Here is a 25,800-nt window from a genome sequence, read left to right on the forward strand (position 1 = left end):
ATCCACATCTGACAGTTTTGTTATCTCAGGAAATTTCAGTGTAACCAAATTAAACCAAACTTTAGTTCCGTGCAACTGAATTAAATCAAACTCACTAAAATGAGTGAAGAACTCCCATGGAGGTATGTCTGTGTGTGTAGAAACACAAAGGAGGGAGAGATTGCTTTTTTTGTGAGGTGAGTGTGGAGGGCATCTGGAGGAAGGCTAAGCAGAGGTGTTTGTGGAGTCATTTGGCCTCATTCAATAGATTTTTTTTTCCCATCCTGTGAAACCTGTGTCCTGTAACATTCTTGTCCTCTCTCTCCTCCTTTCATTTTCTTAGCTCTAAAGTACAAATCCACCTGCAACGCAGGTGGTGCGGAAAATGTGGGTTTGATCCTCGGTTTGGGAAGATTCCCTGGAGGAGCGTGTGGCAGCCCACCCCAGTATTCTTGCCTGGAGAATCCCATGGACAGAGGAGCCTGGTGGGCTACAGTCCATAGTGTTGCAAAGAGTTGGATGGCCAAAGGGACTGAGTACACACACAGCACAAAGTATGAATGATCCAGAATTACTATTCTGGTGGAAATGATTCCAGCCAGAATGTGGACTTATCTTGTGGCACATATGGAAAGAATGAGCAGGGCTCACTGAGTTCTTAGCTCTCTGTCATCTACCCATGAACCTCCTCACAGGGAAGAGGTCTTGTGTTTAACTCCCCCAGGGCCTGGGGAAAGGGGGCAAGACCAGCCTCAGCTAGTGTTGGCAGGACTGGGTGGGATGAAAGCCTCTAGCTCACGTGTCCTGTTAGCAGGTTCATGTGATGAACAGACCTTGAATCAGGCCACCCAAGTAGGTCTATCTTAACAATGAAAATGATTTTTGTTCAGAGTCAGATGAAGAAGAAGGCTGATATTCCCCTTTAGATCAGCAAAATTACCTATTGTTATTTCTTACCCTTACGATTTTTTTTTTCTTATTTTAAAACTTTATCTTTTTTAAGAGAATCACCTTTAGGGTATGAGATGGCCTGTCGTTTAGTTTAGTCTTGTAGTTCTTAAGATGCTGGCAGTGCATTGAGAAGAAGTTCCCCAGGGATGAATACAAGTAGAATTAGGACATTTATTTCCAGTCAATGGAGAAAAAACAAGTTTAAGAGGAGTCTGTATAATTTATCCTCAAGTTCTGGAGTTCTGGGCCAAGCTGGAGCCTGTGAAGTTCATACATGTGTTCTAGAGTTTGAAGAGCCTACAGTTGGCTCTTATCAAGGAGATTTTGATCTGGGAGCTGGCGTTGGATAGGGATAAAATACCCACCACTTTCTACAACATCTTTTGTCTTCATTACATATGCCAATGGGCTGTTCTATGGTGGTGCAGCCTCCGTCTTTGCACACCCCTTTCAGCCGATTACATTGTTTCTGTCCTGGAATAAGGCCAGTCCTTGCTGCACAGAAAGAGATTTAACAATGTCATTAATTCACCATCCATGTATTGATAATGTACATAAAGCAATACATTTACAGAAGAATGGCTTCAAGATAGAATAAATGATATTACCTAGTATTACTACCACTATTCTTTGTACACACTGTGGTTTCTTCTGCATCAGGGAAATTACACTGGCTTCTTCCTTTGCCAGAAGCACTGAGGGCTCCTTGCAAGTGGTTTATCCATGAACACTTCTAGTTTTCAGCTCAAAAGGCATACCTCCAGAAACTCTTCCCAGATGTTGAAAATCGACCATGACCACAAGCTTCAGGCACTTTTAAGACTCTGTTCCTCTTCATTGTACTTGGCAAAATTTATGATTATAGATAAATTTGTTGTCGTTTACCTAGTGTCTGTCTTTTGTACTGTGGGAAGATGCCCTTCCTTTTGCTCTCCACTGCATCTTTTGTGTTTCCCACAGCCCATGGGAAGTAGCAGGCACTCAGTACACACTCCTTACCACTGAGCGCAGTTACGTATTCTTTAACGCCACGCACACTATTTGTCTCTTATTCCTTCTAAAACTTCCTGGCTCCAGCCTGTTTTTGACTGTCTGGTCCTCACTCTTGGATATACAATTGTATTTATGGGTGTCCAGTCCCTAGGAACTTCTCTAAATCGTAGGCCTAGATTTCTTGGAGTCTTATTTTCCTGTCAGTTATTTCTAGTCTTTGTTCTAGGATAATCTTTTTCAAAATTGTTTTTCACCCTAAGACTGAACCACCGCTATATCCTTTGTCCTACTCCAGTGATGACTTTTGGCTGGATCTTTACTTTCAGAAGAACTATCCTCCTTAACTTTTTCTTTTTTAATTAAAAAAAAAAAAAGGTCCTTAACATGGAGTACGTATGACTTTGGATGGAGACAGTAATTTATGTTGAATTGAATTTAGCTTAAGTGGTGGAAAGCAAGCATGAGCAAAAAATTAAAAATAAAATAAAATATTCACTAATCAATCATGCAGACATAATTGTCTTGAGGCAATTGCTTTCAGCAATCTGAGAATTTATCACTATTATCTAATTTTAAGGAACACCGATCAGGAAAACCTACAAACTAGTGTAAGTCGTCCGAATAATACTGGACATGCCTACCACAAACACTGAAGAAAAAGAGTTTAGAGTTAAGTGAAGTAACATATTTCAAAGACATTGTGACTCGTCAAAGAGGAACCTTAAAAATCTTCTCAGGTTCCTCAGTGTCTAACTAGATTAAAAAGCCTGCAAGAAATTAGAGTTACCACTTTGTGGACATAGATTAATGGAAACAACACTGACCCAGATTAAAATACTTGGTTCAACAATGAGGTCCTACTGTAAAACACATGGAATGCTGCTCAATGTCATATGGTGGCCTGAATGGGAAGGCAGTTTTGGGAGAGAATGGATTCATATATATGTATGGCTGAGTCCCTTTGCTGTCTACCTGAAACTATCACAACATTGTTAATTGGCTATGCTGCTGCTGCTGCTGCTAAGTCACTTCAGTTGTGTCCGACTCTGTGCGACCCCATAGATGGCAGCCCACCAGGCTCCACCATCCCTGGGATTCTCCAGGCAAGAACACTGGAGTGAGTTGCCACTTCCTTCTCCAATGCAGGAAAGTGAAAAGTGAAAGGGAAGTCCCTCAGTCGTGTCCGACTCTTAGCGACCCCATCGACTGCAGCCCACCAGGCTCCTCTGTCCATGGGGTTTTCCAGGCAAGAGTACTGGAGTGGGGTGCCATTGCCTTCTATAGTCCAATATAAAATAAAAGTTAAAAAGAAATACTCAGTTCCAGCTGTAATGTTGCCCCTACCTACGTGATCTTAGTGAAAACATTCTTTATGTGGACATGGATCTTCTTATCTGTAAAATTAAGAAATTAACTATTAAATTGCCTTCTAGCTTTAAGTCCTTAACATTGTACATCTTCTGACAGAACGGAGGGCCAAATGAGAATTATGTGAACTCCCTCAAGAGTTCACAAATCAAGGGGACAACTATACCTCAGAGTTCCTAAGATAGTCATAAATCAAGTAAAGATCAAACAAGTCAATATATTCGATTGTATTTGAAAGAATGTTATAAATGATTCAAAGAAGAGAGAGAGTTACCCAAATGAACCCAGATGTTGAGGGGTGGAAACACTCTGCCATAAACAGTTTTACAAGGATCTGAACGACCCAGCCTGAAAATGACACGTTCCCTTTCTCCTTTATCTACACTTTAATATTCCAGCTTCTCAATCATGAGCACCAAGGATGTGCCTCGAGCTGTTAGAATTCCTTCCTGCTTATTTTGCATTATGCTTAAAATTTTGCCACCGAAGTGCCACCCCAAATTACTGTGCTTTTTCCAAATTCCCCTGCCCCCTGCTGGTTTTTAATAACTTGATAGAATTCTTTTTTGTTGTTGTTGTTGAGTTGTATTACACACCTAACTTGCATCCTTCACAAATATTCCTTTGCCAATAGACTCCAGGTCACTTTCATTCACTAACCAAGTCTGACCCAATAGCTGCCATTTCCACTGTCTCTTTTGAAGATGGGGGCTCTTGTGAAAGCTGCTTGATTTGTATCCTTGTGTCAGATGTCAAGGCTTCTCCCCATCCCCCTAAATTTGAGCCCCCTTTTGTAATCACAGAGCTCTTGGAACTTGTTTTCTGTTGGTGGAAATCCTTGTCCTTCTTCCCAGTTTGGACCCCATCAGTTCTAAGGAGGATGCTTATGTTGGACCTCTATATCCCTGAGACTGTGCGTTAGGGTCTGAGTCAAGATGGTCATGGTATAACTCAGTGTCCAAGTAGGTCTCCTAAAAACCCAGGTCTACAGTTATTTGCCACCTACCTTTTGGTATTATAGCCAAAGAGAGAAGGAGAACAGAAAGTAATAAATGGAGTCTCATGGTTGAATGCCTGGTAGAGCAGTGAGTAATCAGGAACAGCGGGATACAGCGCCTTTTATTTACTTCTGCAGACCAAGAGTCCTTTTAGTCAATGAAGCTTAACAAGTAAGAAAATAAAACAGCTTCCGCTGGAATGTTTCCAAACCCTGGGCTCTCTAAATCTGGTGACAAATTAACCTAACCGCTGGAGACCAGATGGCTTATCCTGTACTTTTTCTGTGGGCTCTCACATAATCTGACCAGCATCTTTTGAAGGATCATTGAGTGCAAAGTCCTGGTTCCCAAAAAGTCCTCTGTGTTGCAAGCGGACTCTTTATCATACGAGGAAGAAAATAATTGCATAAGGTCCATTTCTGGAAAAAAGAAGCTGTACTTTTAAGTTATTTCTTTAAAAGAGAGGCCAGTATCACATATGTATTTTGTTCTTAGTAGCATCTGAAAGGTAAATACACTGAGTTCACATTGAAAACTAAAATTTTCTCATCCATTATAACCCTTTGTATAATTGTCCCATATGACAAGGTTGGTGAGAACAGAAGAATCAAAGAGCACAGTATTTCCTCAATCACCGTGATTGTCTAAAGACTCTATGTCAAAAGCTTAAGGAGACCTGCAGCCTTTCCATATAGCCAAAGCTATGGTTTTTCCAGTAGCCATTTACAGATGTGAGAGTTGGACTGTAAAGAAGGCTGAGCGCCAAAGAACTGATGCTGTTGAACTGTGGTGCTGGAGAAGACTCTTGTTCCTTAAATCTCCCGAACTTACTTATCGACTAGTTGTTAAGTTTGAACCCTTAAATAGGGAGAAGAAAATGGCCACCCACTCCACTCTTCTTGCCTGGAGAATAGCATGGTCAGAGGAGCCCGGAAGGCTACAGTCCATGGGGTCATAAGAGTTGGACACAACTTAGCGACTAAACCACCACAACCACTCTTAAATAACATCTCCCTAATTCCTCCACCCCAAGCCCCTGGTAACCACCATTCTGCTCTCTGTTTTTACGAGTTTTGCCTTTTTACATTCCACATAAAAGTGGTATCATACAATATTTGTCTTTCTATGTTGAACTCAACTCACTTTGACGTAATGCCCTCAAGGTACATCTATGTTGGTGGAAATGACAGGATTTCCTTTTTTTCTCATGACTGAATAATATTTTCTTGTATATGCACACCATATCTTCTTTGTCCATTCATCCGTTGATGAACACTTGGGTGGTTGTCATATCTTGGCTATTGTGAATAATACTGGAATGCTGGAATGTGGGAGTGCAGATAATTCTTCAAGATTCTGATTTTATTTCCTTTGTCTATATACCCCAAGGTGAGATTGCTGGATCATATGGTGACTCTATTTTTACTTTTTGAAGAACATCCATGCTGTTTTCTGTAACGACTGAATCATTCTACATTCCACTAACAGTGCACAAGCTTCTCTTTTCTCCACATCCTTACAAACACTTGTTATCTCATCTTCTTGATAATAGCCATTATGGTAGATGTGCAGTAATAGTTCATTGTGGTTTTGACTTGCATTTCCTGATAATTAGTGACACTGAGACTCTTTTCATGTACCTATTGGTCATTTGTATGTTTCTTTGGAAAAATCTGTTCAATTTCTTTGACCATTTTTTAAAAAATTGGGTTATTCGGTTTTTGTTTTTGAGTTGTATGAGTTCTTCACAGATTTATGCATATTAACCCTTATATGATGTATCATTTGCGAAACTTTCTCACATTCTGTAGATTGCCTTTTCATTTTTAAAACTTTTGTTTATTTCTTTGTCTTTGGCTGCACTGGGTCTTCGTTGCTGCCTGAGGGGTACTCTCTAGTCGTGGTGTGAGGGCTTTCCCTTGTGGTGGCCTCTCTTTTTGTGGAGCACAGGCTCCAGGTGCACTCTCTCAGTAGTTGTGGTTCATGGGCTAAGTTGCTCCATGGCATGTGGGATCTTCCCAGATCAGGGGTGCGACCCATGTCCCCTGCATTGGCAGGCAGATTCTTATCCACTGCAAATCCACCTTTTCATTTCTGAAGACTGTGTCTATGGCAGTGCAGAGCTTTTTTTAGTTGGACATATTCCTGCTTGTTAATTTTTGCTTGTTGCTTTTGGTGCCACATCCCCAAAAATCTTGTTGCCAAGGCAAATGTCGTTTTCCCCTGTTTTCTTTTAGGAGTTTTATGGTATAGGATCTTACGTTTAAGTCCTTAATTCATTTCAAGTTAACTTTTTGTGAGTGGTATAAGGAAGGGGTACAATTTCAGTGTTCTCCATGTGGTTATCCAGTTTTTTCAACACCATTTGTTGGAGAGATTGTCATTTCCCCATTGAATGTTCTTGGCTCCCTTGTCAGACATCAGTTGATTTCATAAATACTGCATTAGATGATGAAAGAAGGGGAGTCTTCACTACCAAACCGCACTTCCTTGATCATCAAAGTTTTACATGTGACTGAAAACTGACTCCTTCTAAGGACAGCTTTGAGGTATGTAGTTGAACTCAAGTCCTGAGGGCATTCAAGGAAAGGGAGACCTTATGATTCTAGGGAAGAAAGTGAAGTTGTAGTCAGAAGTTGTGACACACCGAAAACCTATTTAAAAGGGGTATTGAAAGCATACCCTTGAAAGAAGTTACTGTTTTTTACAGTAAAAAATGTTTAGGTTCTAAAAAGGACAATTATTTGTGTAGAGGAAAACAGTTGAGAATCTCTAAGTTATCACAATGTTTCCTCATTGCAGGAGGACATCGATATCTTTTTGTTGTTAACTGAGGTTTTATTTGTTAGTACACTTATTTCTGTTGGTCTTAAACCTTCTGTTCCCTCCTTTTTGATCTCACCTCTTTGCAGTTATCTGTCATGCACTTATAATACTTATATATCACCTCAAATTATTTCCTCTTGCCTCATTCCAGTTTTCTCCCCTTTCCCTATTTATATCTCCTCCACTCCTGGATCATTTCTAGATTTGGTTTTGCATTTTTTTTGAACTCTCTGTGTGTCTGTTTAATTGCACTGTATATAAAAATATCGTCATCTTTGCAACTTGTTGGTTAATTTTTTTTTATCTTTCTGTGACAAATTTTTAAATATTTGTTAAATAAATGGGCTTTCTTACCTTTTTTCTTATGTTTTTCACTGGTGTATAATTGCTTTACAGTGCTGTGTTAGTTTCTGTTGTAAAATGAAGCGAATCAGCTATATATATACATATATATGTATGTATTATGTAAAACCCCTCTCTCCCACCCCACCCCCATCCTACCCATCTAGGTCATTGTAGATTGCCCAGCTGAGCTTCGTGTGCTTTATAGAAACTTCCCACTGGCTAGTTTATGCATTGTAGTGTATATATATCAACCCCAACCTTTCTTACTTTTAAAGAGATTTTCTGGATCTGAAAATGAGTCTCAAAGCAGTATCAGGGTAGATGTGAACTACCTTGCCTATATATATATAGGCAAGAGATGATAGAAGTTGATAATAAAAACAATAATGTTTAATATGTACATTCTAAAATGTTTAGACACAAAGACGTTTCCTTATTGATGATTTTTCAAGTTTCATTTCACAATCTTCTTATGGGGTGCTTGATAATCTGAATAGATAACGGGTGTTGGAACTAGCAAAAGAATCCACCATGCACGACGGCATTTCCACTTTCTTTGGCAGTGCCATTCAGATTGAGACAGTGGTTACTGCAGATGATAAACCACTTCTTACTACAGAAGAAGAGTCCATAAGATCATTAGTCCACGAAGGGACTATAAACCTGTAAATTTTGGTGTGAGATTAAAAGAGTTCTAGGATGAGCATTTCTACATGGAGGAAAGAAACTGGACAGAGTCCATCCAATTGCTTCATCACATGCACTGACTCCTTTTTACCCAAAAGCCAAAATAATGACAAAGTCTTCCCTCCTTTCCTTATATGTTTACTCTTCAAATGTAACCTTGGTAAATGTTGAACAATGAAGGGATGGACAAAATGAATGTTCTAAATACACCAGTGTCCTTATTTTTACTTTTCTATATGGACCTTCAACAAGTATTTCCTAAATGTCTTCTATTCACTAAGCATTTTTTGCACTAGCAATAGAATAGCAAGAATGGCAGAAACATTTCTATTTCTCATAGCACCTACAGTCAGTGGGGAAAAGCTGACCATACAAAAACAGAATAAGATAATTTCAGAAAGTGATAAGTGGTTAGAACACAATAATACAATAATGGGGCAGTTATAGTCTGGAGGATGGAGTTAATAAAAATGGACTGAGAAAGGCTTTCTGAGGATAGCATTTAAACTGAGATTTGAGTGATGAAAATGAGATAGACAAACAGATATCCATGTGAGGAAATGATGAGCATATAGGGAACACGGTCCCTTGCTTAGTTTATTTGAAGAACAGAAAGACCTGTGTGGATGGTGCATATTGGGGAAAACAGTAACTTTGATAAGAAATGAGGTGACCTTGATTTAACAGAGTCAGGACATTTGGGGCTTGTAGGTCACAGGAAGCTTGTAGACTCATATAGTTAACATTACAGCTTCTTTCTGTCAGCTTCTTGGTGCTCAATCTTCTTTAAAAATGTTTGGCATTTTCACCTCCTATTTCCTACAATCCATTTAGATAAGGGGTAGGGGAAAGTTTCAGAAAAATAGACCCTATGAGTACTTAGCTGTGGTACTGGTTTATTCTACACTAATAGAAAGAGGAGAGTAAGAAAGTTGGCTTAAAACTCAACATTCAGAAAACTAAGATCATGGCATCCAGTCCCATCACTTCATGGCAAATAGATGAGGAAACAGTGGAAACAGTGACAGACTTTATTTGGGTGGGGGGGGGGCTCCAAAATCACTGCAGATGGTGACTGCAGCCATGAAATTAAAAGACACTTGCTCCTTGGAAGAAAAGTTATGACCAAACTAGACCGCTTATTAAAAAGCTGAGACATTACTTGGCCAACAAAGGTCTGTCTAGTCAAAGCTATGGTTTTTCCAGCAGTCGTGTATGGATGCGAGAGTTGGACTATAAAAAAAGCTGAGTGCCGAAGAACTGATGCTTTTGAACAGTGGTGTTGGAGAAGACTCTTGAGAGTCCCTTGGACAGCAAGGAGATCCAACCAGTCCATCCGAAAGGAAATCAGTCCTGAATATTCATTGGAAGGACTGATATGAAGCTGAAACTCCAATAGTTTGGCTACCTGATGAGAACTGACTCATTTGAAAAGACCCTGATGCTGGGAAAGATCGAAGGCGGGAGCAGAATGGGATGACGGAAGATGAGCTGGTTGGATGGCATCACCGATTCAATGGACATGAGTTTGAATAAGCTCCAGGAGTTGATGGACAGAGAAGCCTGGCATGCTGCAGTCCATGGGGTCGCAAAGAGTCAGACACGACTGAGCAACTGAACTGAGATGAACTGAATAGAAAACCTCTCAATCTCTTCATGTTTCAATCATCTCAGAAAGAAGTAGAGGTTATTTTTGCTTTCCAAATTAGATATTATCTACCTAACTCAATGGACAAGGAAATTTTCATCATGGAGTGTATCAATCAGAGGAAAAGTAAATTTTTAGACATTCTCAATGATCCTTTCAATTAAATCTTAAGAAAATAAAAGGTACTAGAAAGCTGAAAATTGGTCTTTGTGTCCAGACCATTATTTCCTCCCAGTAACTTATATGGTAGAAAATTTAATTTACTAAGTAGCTCCCTAGTGGTAGAACTAAATAAACTAGACTTCTAGTAAAAAATCTATCTAAAGCAAGAGTTAGGAAACAGATAGTTAATAGATTCACTTTAGACTTAACCTGTGTGTTGAGAATTTGCATAGTGTCAATATTTTACCACTCAAGAAATAATACAAAGTCCATTTAATAACAGATGAAGTCTATTAAATAAGTTATTTTGAGTGTAATCTTGTTAATTATATTTATATTTCTCTATTGAGGCCATTCCTAGCTAAGAATGATAAGTCAATATTTTTATTGTTTTGTTTTTTAAATTTATTAATTTTATTAATTTAATTTTTTAATTTTTTTTTTTTACTTTACAATACTGTATTGGTTTTGCCATACATTGACATGAATCCACCACAGGTGTACATGAGTTCCCAACACTGAACCCCCCTCCCACCACTCTCCCCATACCATCTCTCTGGGTCATCCCAGTGCACCAGCCCCAAGCATCCTTGCTGGGAAGTCAATATTTTTAGATTAAAATTTGGTGTATGTCCCCGTTTACTATAACAGAATGACACAGACAATATACTCACTTGCTCAAGTAACTGAAACATGTGTTTGAAGGGGAGAATGGAAAAATAAATCAACATTGACACTTAATAAACATTATTTTTTAAATAGGAAGAGAAGAGTATTGCTTTAACCAAGTTAAAGTTTGTCTGAACACAAAAATCCAGGTAATATTTCATAGTAAAATATAGCTTCAATTCCATGAAAATCAGAAATAAAAGAAGAATGTCCACAGTCAATATTACATAAATATAGTTTTGAAATTTTTGAACCATGCCATGAGTCATAAGAAGGAAAGTCAATGACTACTTGAACCCTTCCTTCAGTATCTCCCCAGATGCCATGGGAATGATGTAAGTAACATTTTGACAGAATGTGCAGGGGTGCCAGAAATCACAGGGTACCATCAATGCATCAGAAACTGGGAAATAACTGAAAGACACAAACCAAACACCATAAGGTTGCAAGAAAGATTTAAACTTTGGCCAAGATTACAAGTTTGATGCTCTCAAGCCACTGCTGTTACAGAAAAAGTAAACCTTAGAGAATATCTTTGAAATATTTCTACTCTTGAAAATGGTATGTTAATGTCCTAAAATACTCTCTTTTTCAAGGAGAAAAGTCTGTGAACTGAAACTTGAGCAGTGGGCCCTCGTATTGGTCAACTGGGTAGATGGAGGGTTTCCTGGAGGGTCAATGCTGTGATCACCAGTCCGAACGCGGGGACTGACTCTCGGGTTTTGCACTTTGCTGTTTGGTTAAGACTGGAACCCGGCAACTGAGAAAAGAAGGGAAGAGGTTTACAGCAGTAGCTTTGGATGGCTACAGAAACGCATTTTCTATTGAGACCATAAGAACATGGCAGACTGAGTATAGTAAATGAATTTATTATGAAAGAAGATCAGGAAGGCAAGACATTGTGGGTACTGAATAATGGAAAAATAACATGTTTGGTCCTTCAAGGACTAAAGGTATGGAATCATCCATGTGAGCAAATAATTATGTTCTTTACAAAGAGTGCAAGTGGAATAATTTACAGATAGCTTTTTTAAAGAGCCCCTTAGTGATCTGGGTTCTCAAAGAAAGCTAGTTAACTAAAATCCAAAGAGGTAAGGGCCTGCTGTGGGGAGGAATGGGGGCAGGGCGAGCAGTGTGCATGGTTTGTCCTACCGTCTTTTGGGCTCCTCTCAAAAGTCTAACATTTATTCTTAGCCTTAAGGACTTAAGATCATAGAGTCTCATATTTCATGTGGCTGTCTCCATTTCCCACCCCAATCATTTTCTTCCTACAGAACTCATGCATTAGTATTCCAAACTCTGTTTTCCTTCAAATTGCCTTGTTTTGCGGGACTAGGTTTAGGTTGAGGTACCTATTCTGTGTGACGCTATTTAACATATTAAGCCCTTCCTAAAATGTGGACCAGCATTTGATCTTCTCAGTAACCTCTTACTGGGAACTCTAATTCTCTTTCTGAAACCCTCTTTCTGGGTCCGTGCCATTTGCATAGCATGGCCCAGTGGCCAGTTTAAATGAAACAGGTCTGGGTTATGCCTTAGTTCTGATACAGTGATAAGTGCTCCTTTCACTTTCCAAAGATGTCTAGTTCAGATTTTAGAAATGTTCATCCTACTTCTATAATCATGGCTACACCTCTCCCTTAATGAGAGCTGTGCTCATTATTATGCTGGTTTGTCAGTTCCTTCTGGAGGCAAACCTACAGGACAGAGTTCCCCAGGACGCACCCTCTGCACTAAATCCTGTCGCTAGGTCTCTGTCCATCTGTTTCTGACCTACTGAATAGATAGAACGATAGATGCTGATGGAATCCAATCCTTTCCAATCTACCTGCCTACCAGTGGGTCACGGTGCCTCACCCAGACATCCCAAGCTACAAAGTAAGGATAAAGCCGAATGTGATGCCGTCCACATTCAGCTAACGGCGAAGGGATGATCTCTCTACCGTCCTCCCCTGTTGTCACCCTGTTAGGTTTATGAATCTGTAAGACTGATTCCAGGGTCTTGTCTGACCTTTCCAACAGCTTTCTGAACTGTGGACCCACGTAATCAGCTGCCACCTTACCTGGGGATAAGAGGGTCAAGAAGAAGAGCGCAGAGAGCAGCAGGTGGAGCCTCGCGGGGGAGCAGCAGCTGGAGGGAAGGAGCGTCAGCAAGACTTCACCTGATCTCTGGGCGGGCAGGTCCATGGCCTTTTATGGTGTCCCCTGGGCCTGCAGTTTTTCCATGGTTAGTAGAGCCTATCCAAAAGAGAGTTAACTCAGTCTTTCACAGGAAATCTCCAGGGAAAACAGTACACGGTGTGGTGGAAACTCAACGGATGAGAAAGCAGAAGCTGATGCCATGGGTTTCCCAGATTCAGGATATCCGAGCTGTCTGCTGTGTTCCCTTGTGGGGAGACCCTCCCAGCAGGGGACTGATGACCTTAGCAGTCAGCGGATGAAGACGTAGTCAGTTCCTCTTTATGTTACATGGAAAATAGAAATTGAGTTCTGTTTCACATTTATAATGTCTAGAATTGAAAGTGCACATTTTGCCTTTAAAATTGCTGTTTTAGTTGCTCTACAGTCTTTTAAAAATTATTTACTTGTTTTTGGCTGTGCTGGTCTCCGTTGCTGTGCGGGCTTTTCTCTACTTGTGGCAAACAGGGGCTACTCCCTAGTTACGGTGCGCAGGCTTCTCATTGCAGTGGCTTCTCTTGTTTCAGAGCCGTGCAAGCTCTAGTGTGCTCAGGCTTTTAAAGCTGGGGCAAGTGGGCTCAGTAGTTGTGGTTCCTGGGCTCTAGAGCACAGGCTCAATAGTTGTGGCCCACGGGCTTAGTTGCTCTGCAGCGTATGGGATCTTCCTGGATCAGGGATTGAACCCATGTCTCCTGCATTGGAAGGCAGATTCTTTACCACTGAGCCAACAGGGAAGCCTGTTCTATCATCTTAATGGTATTTTTCACCGACTTGATCTACCAGTTGTGAGTCAGGAAATGTTTGTGTTACTCTTGGTCCATTTATTGTGAAGTAACTAGACCAGGAGAACCCCATGGGCAGGGTAGCCTGGCGGGCTACAGTCCACAGGGTTGCAAAGAGTTGGGCATGACTGAAGAGACTTAGCAGGCAACTAGACCTGCTACCTAGATTTCTAGGATGATACAGCAATAGTATCAGTAACAGCAGCAGGAGAAACAATAGTGGTAGCAATTCTATAAGTCAGGATCCAGCCAATTAGAACAGAGTAGTGCTTTGGTTTACAGAGGGGACTTACATCAGGATTTGTTCAGAAAGAATGCCGAGGGAACCCAGAAGCAACTGCAGGCAGTGGATATCACCCCTCAGTGAGACAACAAAATGGAAGCCAGGAGCCAGGGGAGGACGCCTGTGGTCCTCAGTCCTCGGAGGAGGGGGCACGCCGCCCAGCCGTGCAGGTGCCTCTGCAGACCTGAGGGGAGACCTTTCAGAGTCAGTCCTCAGGTCTATGAAAGGGGGCATTGACTAGCTGTTGAGGACACTTGTTTGAGGACATTGTGAGATGGGTTGTGTAGCGCCAGGAGAATGTGGACCCAGGAGGCCACTGTTGCTCCTTGGATGTAAGCCATTGTTGCTATAGCAACAGTGACAGGAACAAAAGTGAGGAAGTCCATCCCCCTTCTCCAAGCTCCAACTCTCCCTGGAGAGTCCATCGTTGAAGCAAATCGGCAAAGGAGTCTGGGAAATGCGATCTACACCTTCCTGGTCCCCGAGTTACTGGGAAGCATGGTGTCAAAGAGGGCAACTGGAACAAAGAGACTCTGGGGAAGTGATGCCACAGTGGATGCAATGGTAGAAAGTTCGAGCAGTCAGAGTTCTTTTTCAACATGCAGATGTTTCTTGTGATTATGTTGTAAACTCATTCTGCATTTCTTAGAGTTTAAATCACTTAGGGAAGCAGCGTTCCGGAGTGAAATACAAGAAGGGATATTGAACTGGGGATGATTCATTCTGGCAATGGGATCTGATGATAATTGGGCCAGAAGGTGGTTAGACCCTGAAAAAGACTTAGAAGCAAAAACAAGAGAGAAGCAATATGTAAGAATGAAAAATGCCATCAGTTATGCTGGAGTATCTAAGAATCACTTTCCTATCCTGCCTGTCCATGAATTAAAGGCTCACCATTCTGAAGGATAGTTATGGGAGTGGGTGGGTGCCTCATACCTATTTAGGGCTTTTCTAGGGAGGCTACAACATGCTCTTGAGGCAAGATATTTACCCCCTCTGGTTTCTGGTTCTTATCATTGTGTCAAAGCCTGTAGCAGAGTTTTTCAACCTCAGCACTGTTGATATTTGGGGTCAGATAATTCTTTGTCTTGAAGGTCATTTCTGTCATTGTAAGATGTCTAGTAGCATCCTTGGCTGGTAGCATCTTGGCTACTATTAATAGATGCTGGTAGCATCTTTCTGGTTGTCACAACTGAAGGTATCTCTAGACACTGGCAACTATGTGCTGGGGAGAAAAGCATCTCCAGGTGAGAGGTCTGGTTTATAGTATCTAAATCCTCAGGCAGGGTTGTTTTCTTCTACTTTTGGACCACTCCTTAGGGCAAAGGTTTGGCTGTAGGGTTATCAGATGGCAGCTGACTTTGAATGAACCCAGGTAAAAGTTGGGGTTATATGAACTCATCAGGAGCAGAGCCAGACAGGGTTTTTTCCATCACTCAGTATCAGGGCCCACCATTTTATAATTCAGACGGTAAGGGATGATGATGAAGCCTTCTCTGCATGACTGGAACTCCTCCAGATTTTTACCTGTCCCCATGGTGGTGCCAGGTCTCAAAGGTACAGCAAAGTTCTGGGGGTGGAAGCCGTGGTTACTCAGGAAGGCCGTGTTCTGGGTGGAGGAATATAGCAGGTTCTCATATCCTGACATTAAAGCCTGAGGAAAAGAAGCCACAAGCTATTAGAAGTCAAAGGGAGCTATAAAAGCTGAAGAAAGGAACAGAACTGATATTTGCATTGTCTTTTAAATCAAATATATTGAGATGTGTCTTTCACAATAGAATTATTTTCAATAAAATTTAGCTCATTTCTATGAGTTTTTAAATGTGCATATGGCTGTATAACCACCACCACGATCAATACCTAGACCAGTTCTATCACCTACAAAATTCCTGTCATATTCTTCTGTATCTGACATCTCCTGTTCCCAGCCCCTGACAACAACTTATCTTTCTGTCCCTATAGTCTATCTTGTCTTCTTATCTATTTCTGCTTACATGAGGTTTAGGTAGTTTATTTCTTTCAAAGAATTCACCCATTTTCATTGATCTTGTTGGATTTATGTTCGTAAAGCTATGCCTAATAATGTCTGGTTGTTCACCTTATATCTGTAGGATCTAATGTGCTTACTTTCATGGCTGGCATTGGTAATCTCTGTGCTTTGTGTCTCACTCTCTATCTCAGATCAGAATGGTAAGACATTTATAAATTTTATTCATCTTTTCAAAGAGCCAGGTTTTGATTTCAGTTTTGTTTTCTATTGCTTTTCTGTTTAATTTCTTTTATTATTTACATTAATCTCTTCCTTTTCTTGTTTTAGATTGAATTTGCTCTTTGATTATATAAACATTTGGATACTATAAATTTATTTCGAAATGCTACTGTAGCTTAATTCCATACATTTTGTTATGTTGTATTTTTATTTTTATTTAATTCAAATGCTTAGCCATTTTTATCTAGAAGCATGTTGTTTAATTTCCTAATATATGGGAATTTCCCAAGTACTGAATATTGAAATCTGGTTTAATTCTATTAAGGTCAGAGTGTATTTTGCATGGTTTGGGTAATTTTATGTTTGTCAAGACTTGTTTTGTTGACCAGAATATGGTTTACTTTGGTAAGTGTACACTTAGAAAGAATGTTTATTCTGCTGTTGTTGTGGGAAGTTTTTAAGCAATATTAATTGGATTGAATTGATATGCTTACAGAATTTTTGTTCTCATACTTTATTGATTACTGAAAAAGAAATGATTTTTTTACTGAGATGTAATTAACATATAATATTAGTTTCAGGTGTACAAAATAATGATTAAATATTTGTATATATTGTGAAGTGATCACCAACAAGTCAATTAACATCCATCACAAAGCATGGTTACAGATTTATTCCTTATAATGAGAAATTTAAGATCACTCTCTTAGCAATTTCCCAGTATACAATACAGTATTTTTAACTATGTTCACCATGCTGTACACTATATCCCTAAGAGTTATTTATTTTATAGCTGAAACTTTATACCTTTTGATCATTTCACCCTTTTTACCCACCTCCAACACCCTCACTCCAATGACCACCAATCTCTTCTCTGAATCTGTGAGTTCATTGCCTTTTTGGTTTTTTTCTCATTTGAATTCCACATGTAAATGAGGTCATACCGTATTTAATTTATTTCACATAGCATAATGCCATCAAGGTCCATCTATGTTGTCACACATGGTAGGATTTCCTTCTTTTTTATGGCTTAATATTTCATCATACACCTAATATATATCACATTTTATTTGTTCATCTATTAGTGGACACTTAGGCTTTAATGAACATGGGAGTGCAGATATCTTTTTGAATTAGCACTTCAATATCCTTAAAAAAAAAACCAGAAGCAGAATTGTTGCATCATATGGTAGTTTTCTTTTTAAAATAGCCTCTGTTTGCAAATGAAATGATCTTACATATAGAAAACTCTAAAGACTCCATAAATGGTTGTTAGAACTAACAAATGAACCAAGTAAAGTTTCAGAATACAACTTCAACATACAAAACAGCTGCATTTCTATATGCTAAAAATGAACTCTCTGAAAATTTAAGAAAAAAAATTTTTTGTGATAACATCTAAAACAATAAAATACTTAGGAATAAATTTAGCCAAAGAATTGAAACACGTATACATTGAGAATATAAGACAATAATAAAGAAATTGAAGAAGACATAAATAAATGAAAAAATGTCCCTGAATGGAATATTGGTTGGTCATGAAAAAGAAGAAAGAAATCCATGGATGAACTTTGAGAATGTATGCTAACTGAAGTGAGTCAGAGAAAGACAAATACCATATGATCTCATTTATATATGGAACCTGAAAAACAAAAATTCAAACTCATAGAAACCACAGTAGATTGGCGGTTGTAGGGGGTCAGGTGAATGGGTGAAGGTGGTCAGAGGATACAAACTTCCAGCTATAAGATGAATAAGTTCTGTCGGGGGGGCTGTGTAATTTCCTCGGTTCTGTCTCACCACAGCAAAGATTTGAAACAGCGGTCCAGTGTTACAGCTCGGTTAAAGCTCAGAATTTTATTTGGCAAGCAAAGGAAAGTACACTCTTAAGGCATGAGGGTGGGCTGACCCCAGAGGAGAGGCCCAATCTTGGCTCCTCTTTTTATATGTTTCATCTCCTCCCCGTGAGCCTGCCCTATATAAATCAGGCTAGCCAGGAAGGCTGTTTGTTTCACCTGTGGTTCTCCCTCCGGTCCTTGGATTTTCTTTTGTTCCATTTTCATAGGCGTTTTCCTTTCTTTTTCTTTTAGTCACTGTCATTTTGGACTCCCTTTTCCTATTCTAACTACCTAACAATTCTGGAGATCTAATATACACCCTGCTATCTATAGTTAACATTTTATTATATAATTGAAAATTGATAAGGGAGTAGATCTTAACAATTTGTATCACATATGCAAAAAAAACTCTAACTATCTCAGTTGATTATGAATTACTGTGGTAATTATTCAGTGATAAATATAAAACTGGGCAAAGGACCTGAATAGACATCGTTCCAAAGGATTCATACCAGAGGTTAATAGTTACACGAGAAATTGTTGAACATTACTATTCAAAAATCTTATATATTGACCTTCTCCCTCTGTCTCTTTGCAGCAGTCTCTCAGAGCTATCTGAGGTGCTGTCTCCCAGGTTGCAGTCCTCATTTTGCACCAAAATAAAACTTAAATCACAACTGTCAAGTTGTGCATCTTTTTAGTTGACCAGCACGAGAGAGTGAGAATAAAACATCTAAACAAACAAAAAGCTTCAGGAGGGCTTCAATGCACTCTGGGTGTAGTGTAGTTGACTTGAGGTATGTTCACTATGGGGCAAGGAGCATTGTCGGCCATCCAGACATCACCCAAAATGGAAAAGCCAGCCAAATCTTGCATTCAAGGAGATATCATCCATACCTGTTAGCATGGCTATTGCCAAAAAAATAAAAGAGAAAAAGTATTGTTGAAAATGTGGAAAAGGTGAGACTCAGAGCACTGACTGTGAAGAGGGTGTGAGAAGAACTTGTTTTTTATCTGGTTGTCATTCTGTCCATGATTCATCTTGCTGGTGACATCCAGGAAGATTTCCTGTGAGCTGCCCTTTTGTCAGGAAGGGAGACCCCACGAGGCTGCAGGGAGTGAAGTGGTGCGTTTTCCAAGTGTGTAAGGGGATTCGTCTCCCCAGATGAAGGGCAGAGGGCTGCAGGGCCAGGTGAAAACAGGGGTGAGAGAAAGTTCCCGCCCCCAACCGGAGCTCATCCAGGCCAGATAAAAAGATGGAAACCAAACCACGGCCAAGTGAGGATACATCACAGGATTCTTAGAACAGGTTCTGTGTTCTTTGCTTATTGAGAACTCACTAAGAATCCCTGTGAGAAGAAAGAGAGAAGAGAGATAAGAGTGAAAGAGAATGTCAACTACAAATTGGCACCTGCCAAGAGCATTTGCCAGGAACTGAATAACAAGTAGGGCATTTGCCATCTGCCTTTGTGGAGATGGAACCCTGTGCTGCTGCAGCTGTTGACCTTCAACATCTGCTGAGGGGGTCCAGGGTGGAGTGAGGCACTCTGTGCTCCAGGAAATCTGGTGGGACAGGTCTTTAGATAGTTAGATATTTTCAGGAACTGATTTTATGATCCCAACCCTTGCATCTCTTCATATCTAAAAAAGCACTAAATACCTTCATAATGATATCAGCGGCAGAAAACCTTTTGTAAAATGAGTGCCTGATTGCACTGAACTCCCCGTTCACCAAAATCTTGTATATTGACCTTCTCCCTCTGTCTCTTTGCAGCAGTCTCTCAGAGCTATCTGAGGTGCTGTCTCCCAGGTTGCAGTCCTCATTTTGCACCAAAATAAAACTTAAATCACAACTGTCAAGTTGTGCATCTTTTTAGTTGACCAGCACAAGAGAGTGAGAATAAAACATCTAAACAAACAAAAAACTTCAGGAGGGCTTCAGGGCACTCTGGGTGTAGTGCAGCCAACTTGAGTTATGTTCACCATGGGCAAGGAGCATCATCGGCCATCCAGACATCACACAAAATGGATTTCTGAGTTAAGGCAGAATTCCTGGCAGGACCTATTTGGATGCTCACAGACCTCCTTGAAACTGGTCCTGTCTGCACAGAGAAGAGGGTGATGGTTACTGTTTACTGGTCTCCTTGAATTTTATTGAATTACATGGGAGGAGGGAGTATCTGGAAACAGACTTGTATAGATTTTTCACTGTTATTCTATGTCTTAAAAATCTGTTGCCCAGTCCCTAAGTCATATCTGATTCCTTTTTGTCACATGGACTGTAAGTCCACCAGGCTCCTCTGCCCATGGGATTCTCCAAGAGAGAATACTGGAGTGGGTTGCCATTTCTTCCTCCAGGGAATCTTCCTGACCCAGAGAATGATTCCATGTCTCTTGCATTAGCAGGTGGATTATTTACCCCTGAGCCACCAGGGAAGCCCTTTAAAATCTGCTTTCACATAAAATTAGGATTGGGGGCATTCTGATAAAATCTGCCAATATTGAGTGCATCTAATAAAAGAAAGGCTAGCCATGGGCAGCCCTGCCCTTGCTCTGGGGCTCACACACATCAAAGCTCCTCCCGTCTTTCTCACTGCCTGTTATCTCCTGACACTGATGGCAGAAGGCAGTCTTTATTTGTTATGAGTCTTGTACTGCTCATTTTCCTAAAGTAGAAAAAACTTTTTAGAGAAAGCTGTCTTTCTGTGTGTTTGGGTATCTTTCAAAAGTGGAACTGAAATACAGATCCAAAAGACAATGTACACAAGGAAATTACTAGAGAGGATATACTTCTGGGGGAAGGAACAATATTCCTACATATGTAATGTGCAGATTGCGCCCACGTCAGCATTTCTTGCATCATGAGGGGCACTCACTGCTTCTCTCCCTGGTGCTGCTCTTCTGGGTTGCAACCTGCTGCAGGATTCATTGCAAACATTAAGAGTTCTTAAGGGATAGGCTACCCACTCCATTATTCTTGGGCTTCCCTAATAGCTCAGACGGTAAAGGATCTGCCTGCAATGTGGGAGACCTGGGTTTGATCCCTGGGTTGGGAAGACCCCCTGGAGAAGGGACTGGTTACCCACCCCAGTGTTCTTGCCTGGAGAATTTCATGGACAGAGGAGCCTGGCGGGCTACAGTCTATGAGGTCACAAAGAGTCAACCACAACTAAGCGACTTTCACTTTCAAGGGCTGAATGCACATGCTTGTTAAAAACATTGAATCGTATTTGACTTATGGCCTAATATGTTAGTGTTCTGGAGATGGGTCACACACAACGAGGGGCTCATTTTCAAAAGCGGCTTCATGTCAGCAGTCTCCATATGTAACAAAAAGCACCTTTCCCAAGACAGCTTCTGAAGCTCTTTGCTGGCATTAGAAGAGGTCTCAAAACCAGCGCTTCTAGATTTTTCTATTCCAGAACACAAAAGCCAACTCTTGAATAGTTTCAAATCAGTGTAGGGCATTTTTAGCAATTCAACAAAAGTCCGCTGAATTCAAAGGAAAGTCAAATGGATTAAACTGAATTTAACTCTTTACCGTTCACAAAACAATCACTAATTGATATTTGTTATGCATCCACTGAATGGGAGGCCCTTACCGGGGAGCAGGCTTCCAAAGAAAAAAAGATATGATGGCCCTTGACTTCTAAGATATCATGGTCCAGTCATCTTCATGGCTAGACAGTCCAGGGAAGAGTCAACTAGCTCTCAAAATAGAGTGTTGGCCCGAGGATGAAGAAGAGGTTTGTTAAGTGAGAGCCAGAGGTAAATAAAACATGACTGAAATAAAGACAGCATAAGTGTCCCAGGGGATGAGAGCTCAAGGCACTAAAGCCTCAGAGAATCTGATGGTTGGAGCAGGCTTTGGAAGGAAAATTATGGGATCAGATTAGTACTAAGGCTGTGTGTTCATGGTTTTCATCTGGATTTTTCCTTATTCCCAGAATAGTAACATTCTCTGTATGTGTGTGTGTACACACAAATGCACTTTGCCTATGTGTGAAATATATCCACTGCCCCCCACTCCACAAGGGATCTGAGACGAATGAAAGGGCTGGGATTACAGCTCCTTATACGAGGACTGTCCACATTCACCCATCTGTGTACCTTCAGACTCCTTCCCAACCCTGAGACCTTGAAATCTTAGGAAAAGATAAGACATTCCTGTTTATGTAGAGTAGTGAGTCGCTCATCCCTTCTTAGATCAACGGGTCCTGGAGATAAACATCTGCGCCTGCCCCTGTGATGGGTGTTGGCATACCACACAGCATGCAGGTGGATAGACTCCACAGCAGTGCCATCTTCATCTCTGTGTTTAAGTTCTATTCCAGGAGAACAGATGTTGAAAAGGAAGAGGAAGCCCAGGGTTGGGATGGAGCCTTCAAGGACATCATCAAGCCAGGAGACCAGCAGTGTTAAGGTGCATTGGGTTAGTGGTCTCTCAGACTCAGAATAGGCCTTTCAAGGAGACCCTCACCTATCCACCTGCCTGGACCCCTGTAGCTTTGGCATAGCTCTTATATCAGTATCTTAGGATACTAACTTTTGCTGAAAGTAGAGGAATTTTGGAGACCAAAATTTAGCAGAACAATGCCTTGTTTTTTGTTACCTAGCTCTAGAAACTGCTAGTAAATTTGCCCAAATAATTCATCTTCAGTGCTGGAGCAAGGAGGGTTTCTTTCAAGCCCTTGAAACACCCTCGAAACGCCCTTGACCTCGCGTTGTCTAACTGAGAGTCGCTGTGGGGAGCGACTGAGTCAGGAGGCTGCGGGTCTTCCAGGTTTCCCACGAGACCCCCCTCAGGCAGAGGTGATGGTGACGTTGCTCTGATCACTGGATCCGCTCAAGGTCTCAGGCACTCTTCTCTTACCAAGCGTCAGCCAGATTTTGTTGTTGTTACCTGGTGGAACGTGGCTCATAAAGAAGAGAATGGTGAACAGGGGGACAGCAGTGCTCATGGCTGGAGAGAGGAGACAGCTTGGCTTCGTCCCAAGAGGCAGAGGACACTTCGGTCCGCGGCTCCGGCGGCAGCGGGACGTCGGGGCCGGACGTCCGCGCTCCTCCGCCTCCTTAGGGCTCCGCGCAGAGCCGTTCTGCGCCCAGAGCGGCCTTCGCAGGAAGCCGCAGAATCCTCCTTTCGTGGCACGCTCAGAGCTTTGCGAGCCTGTGGGCGCACACTTTGGACCAGAAAACCGTGTTAAATGGGAACATGAGCTACAAGTGCTTTGGCTCCAGATTAAAGGGTCTGAGCGAGGAGCCGTCTGTATTCAGGGACAATGATTGGGGCTGGTTTCGTCGATGACTAGACGTTAGTGAGCTCTTCCCAGGCTTTACGAGCCATCCTCACGATCGATCGCCTTCTCCCTCCGGGTCGGAAAGCCCACGGAGCTCTGCTCACAATGTCCTCATGACGCGCATGTGAGTTTGCTTAACAGACACTTGCCTCCCAGGGAGGTGTGAGCTTGTCGCTGAGATCAGGCTTTGCTCCTCAGGGCTGAGGAGGAAGTTGAATCCTGTGGTCATTCACTCTCAGAACCTCATCAGGTCAGACGCTGGTGGAGCAGGGAATTGGACATACAGGCAAGAGGTCAGGGTTCAGGTCCAAGTCTCTAGGGCAGCCCCTTCACTAGAGGTCCAGACATCAGCAGAAAGCCGTCTTCCTGGAGTCTCAGCAGCACCTGCATAGATTCAGAGCTGCTGCACCTTGGTCAGGAGACACCGGATCACGCAGGGAAACAACTGGGAAAGCCGTTTCAAGATGCAGACACCTAGACCCACTCCAGCAAGTTTAGTTTGGTAGGATGCAGTGGAGCCTAGATGTCTGCATTTTTAACACAGTTCCCAGGTACCAATTTTGGAGTATATTCTGGAATACTCAATGGAAAACGTCACCTTAGATCATCTCTCAGCTCCTTTCTAGCTCTTACATTAGAGTATTCCAAGTGCTCTTGTCTGAGTAAATCTCGTGGTTGGCTTTTATGATTGACAACAACATTCTGTGTGTATATAGGTGTGTATGCGTGTGTCTGTGCATGCCTGTATGCGGCACACAAAGGTAAATTGCACACCTTATTCTGTGCCAAGTTAGAATCCATGTTTATAAACAAAACTGGCCAGGAGGAGTAACTAAATTGACAAAGCCATCCATTTAGAAGAAAGCTGTTGCAGTAATAGAGGCTAATTGAGCTTCCAGACTAAAACAGGGTGCATGTATAGAAGAATGAGAGACAAAGCATGGGGCCATGATGACATTTATAATTAAAGGGGGCACATATGAGTAGCCAATAGTTTCAATCTGAGTGCTTAGGAAAATGGCAAGAACACTTACCTGGAAATGGAGCTGTGCTGAGAGGCAAAAGGGTGGTGACCGTCAGCCTGAGTGAGTGCAGATAAGTGCCTGGCTGGTCAGAGTTCTAGAGCCGCTTGTGGTGGCCTCTGCTGCCTCCTGCTGGTCCAGGAACAACAGTCACTGACACTTGCCTGTAGCCCCCTCCTGAAATACCCAGAAGCCAGCTGTGTGGACCCCCATGGTTCTGGAGGAAGAGCTGGAGGAGAGCACTTAAGTGTGAGGGCTGAGATGATGGCGGGACTTCCTGTGGGCGTAGCTGGAGCTTCTGCACACTGGGTGTGGGTCTGGGGTCTGCACTCCGTGCATGCACTTCCTGGGTGGAACTTCTGAAATGGGTGGGGATGGAGGGGTAGGCAGTCTCAGCACCAGAGTCTCTGTGTCGCTGTCCCATAGGACAGCCCTGCAGGACTTGTCTTCTGGGGTTTGTGCCAGGATTCCCAAGTTCACCTGTGTCCTCCTCCTCCATGGTTTTTTATTTCCCTTTGCTGCAACATTTTGCTTTTTTTTTTTTTTCCTTTTCTTTCCTTTGTGCAGACCTTGGACTATGAAATCCAAATATCCCACGAGGCCAGAAATTAGTACCTTGTCATCTGTAGAGGAGAGTCTCTATTCTAATCTCTCATGATCTTAAGGTTTATTTTTATTGTTATTGATAGTGGTGGTACTATTATTATCTTTATGATGGCCCTCAACTTTTGTTATCATTGTTGGTCATTATTATTTTATTAGTAGCATTCATCATTATTTTATTAGTATTTATTAGTAATAGTAGTCCTCCTTTTTCTTTATTATGTATGAGTTTGTGGTTGATTTATTCAACCTGAGGGCTTCCTATGGGACTTAGACAAATCCGCGGTGGCTGAACAGGTCAGCTGGCACCCCTGTGCCTTCTAGGGCAATAGCAGAACTTCTTGAGCCAGTGAGGGGACTGAGAATGTGTCCAGAGGTGCAAGGGGTCCTAGGGTGCCCTAAATGCCCCTACGGTGCCATTAGTGCCCTTCAGTTTGGGGCAGTGTTGGCTTCCTGTTTCTGAGCTGATGGAGGAAATACTGAGAAGGTAGGGGGAGGTGGTGACACTTTCTAGAAAGCCAAGAGCAATATCACCCCCACCTTCAGGGTGAAGTTAGAAAAAAAATGTATACTTCTGAAGGGCCAATGATTTCCTCCTTGTGTCTTCTAAGACAAATACCTTTTTAAAAATATGGATAGCATCACATACTTTTTCACTTTTTATAAATATATTGTCAATTCACACTTTTCATTATCTTTCCTCCCTGGGCTATTTGAAAGATTATTTTTGTTTTGAAAGTAGGGGATTGTTAAACCCCTCTTTGCTTACTCTAAATATTTTGGGTCAAGTGTGGCTAATGAGCTGCATACCTTCACCTAGGCGGATGGAGGACCACCATTTTCTCACAGCTGACAGCACGTATTCCGATGGAGCCCAGATCTGTGCCATCTCACTAAAACCGTCCTGTGTCCTGAAGCCCTGTCCTCTGGAGGCTCAGGCCCAAGAATATCAGCCATCCCTA

At 41.6% G+C, this 25,800-nt stretch overlaps 1 protein-coding gene across 1 annotated transcript; it reads right to left on the reverse strand.

Annotated features, from left to right (window-relative positions):
- Positions 1 to 1,243: 1,243 nt before the first annotated feature.
- On the reverse strand, positions 1,244 to 4,355 carry LOC120865826 (beta-defensin 130B-like). The gene is made up of 2 exons (XM_040243217.1): positions 4,294 to 4,355; positions 1,244 to 1,421 (listed from the first exon to the last, which is right to left on the reverse strand). Exons 1-2 carry the CDS (start codon positions 4,353 to 4,355, stop codon positions 1,244 to 1,246), a joined length of 240 nt encoding a protein of 79 aa, XP_040099151.1.
- Between the last annotated feature and the right edge of the window lie 21,445 nt (positions 4,356 to 25,800).

Source organism: Oryx dammah, unplaced genomic scaffold, assembly GCF_014754425.2.
Source record: "Oryx dammah isolate SB20612 unplaced genomic scaffold, SCBI_Odam_1.1 HiC_scaffold_7, whole genome shotgun sequence".
Lineage (NCBI taxonomy): Eukaryota > Metazoa > Chordata > Mammalia > Artiodactyla > Bovidae > Oryx > Oryx dammah.

What these genes read in the sequence shown, in the direction of transcription:
- LOC120865826 (XM_040243217.1), bottom strand. Translation starts at nt 4,355, where the DNA reads ATGAGACTCCATTTATTACTTTCTGTTCTCCTTCTCTCTTTGGCTATA. An exon ending in GCTATAATACCAAAAGGTAG is followed by an intron (nt 1,422 to 4,293) that starts GTGGCAAATAAC and finishes CTGTGCAGCAAG; the next exon opens with GACTGGCCTTATTCCAGGAC.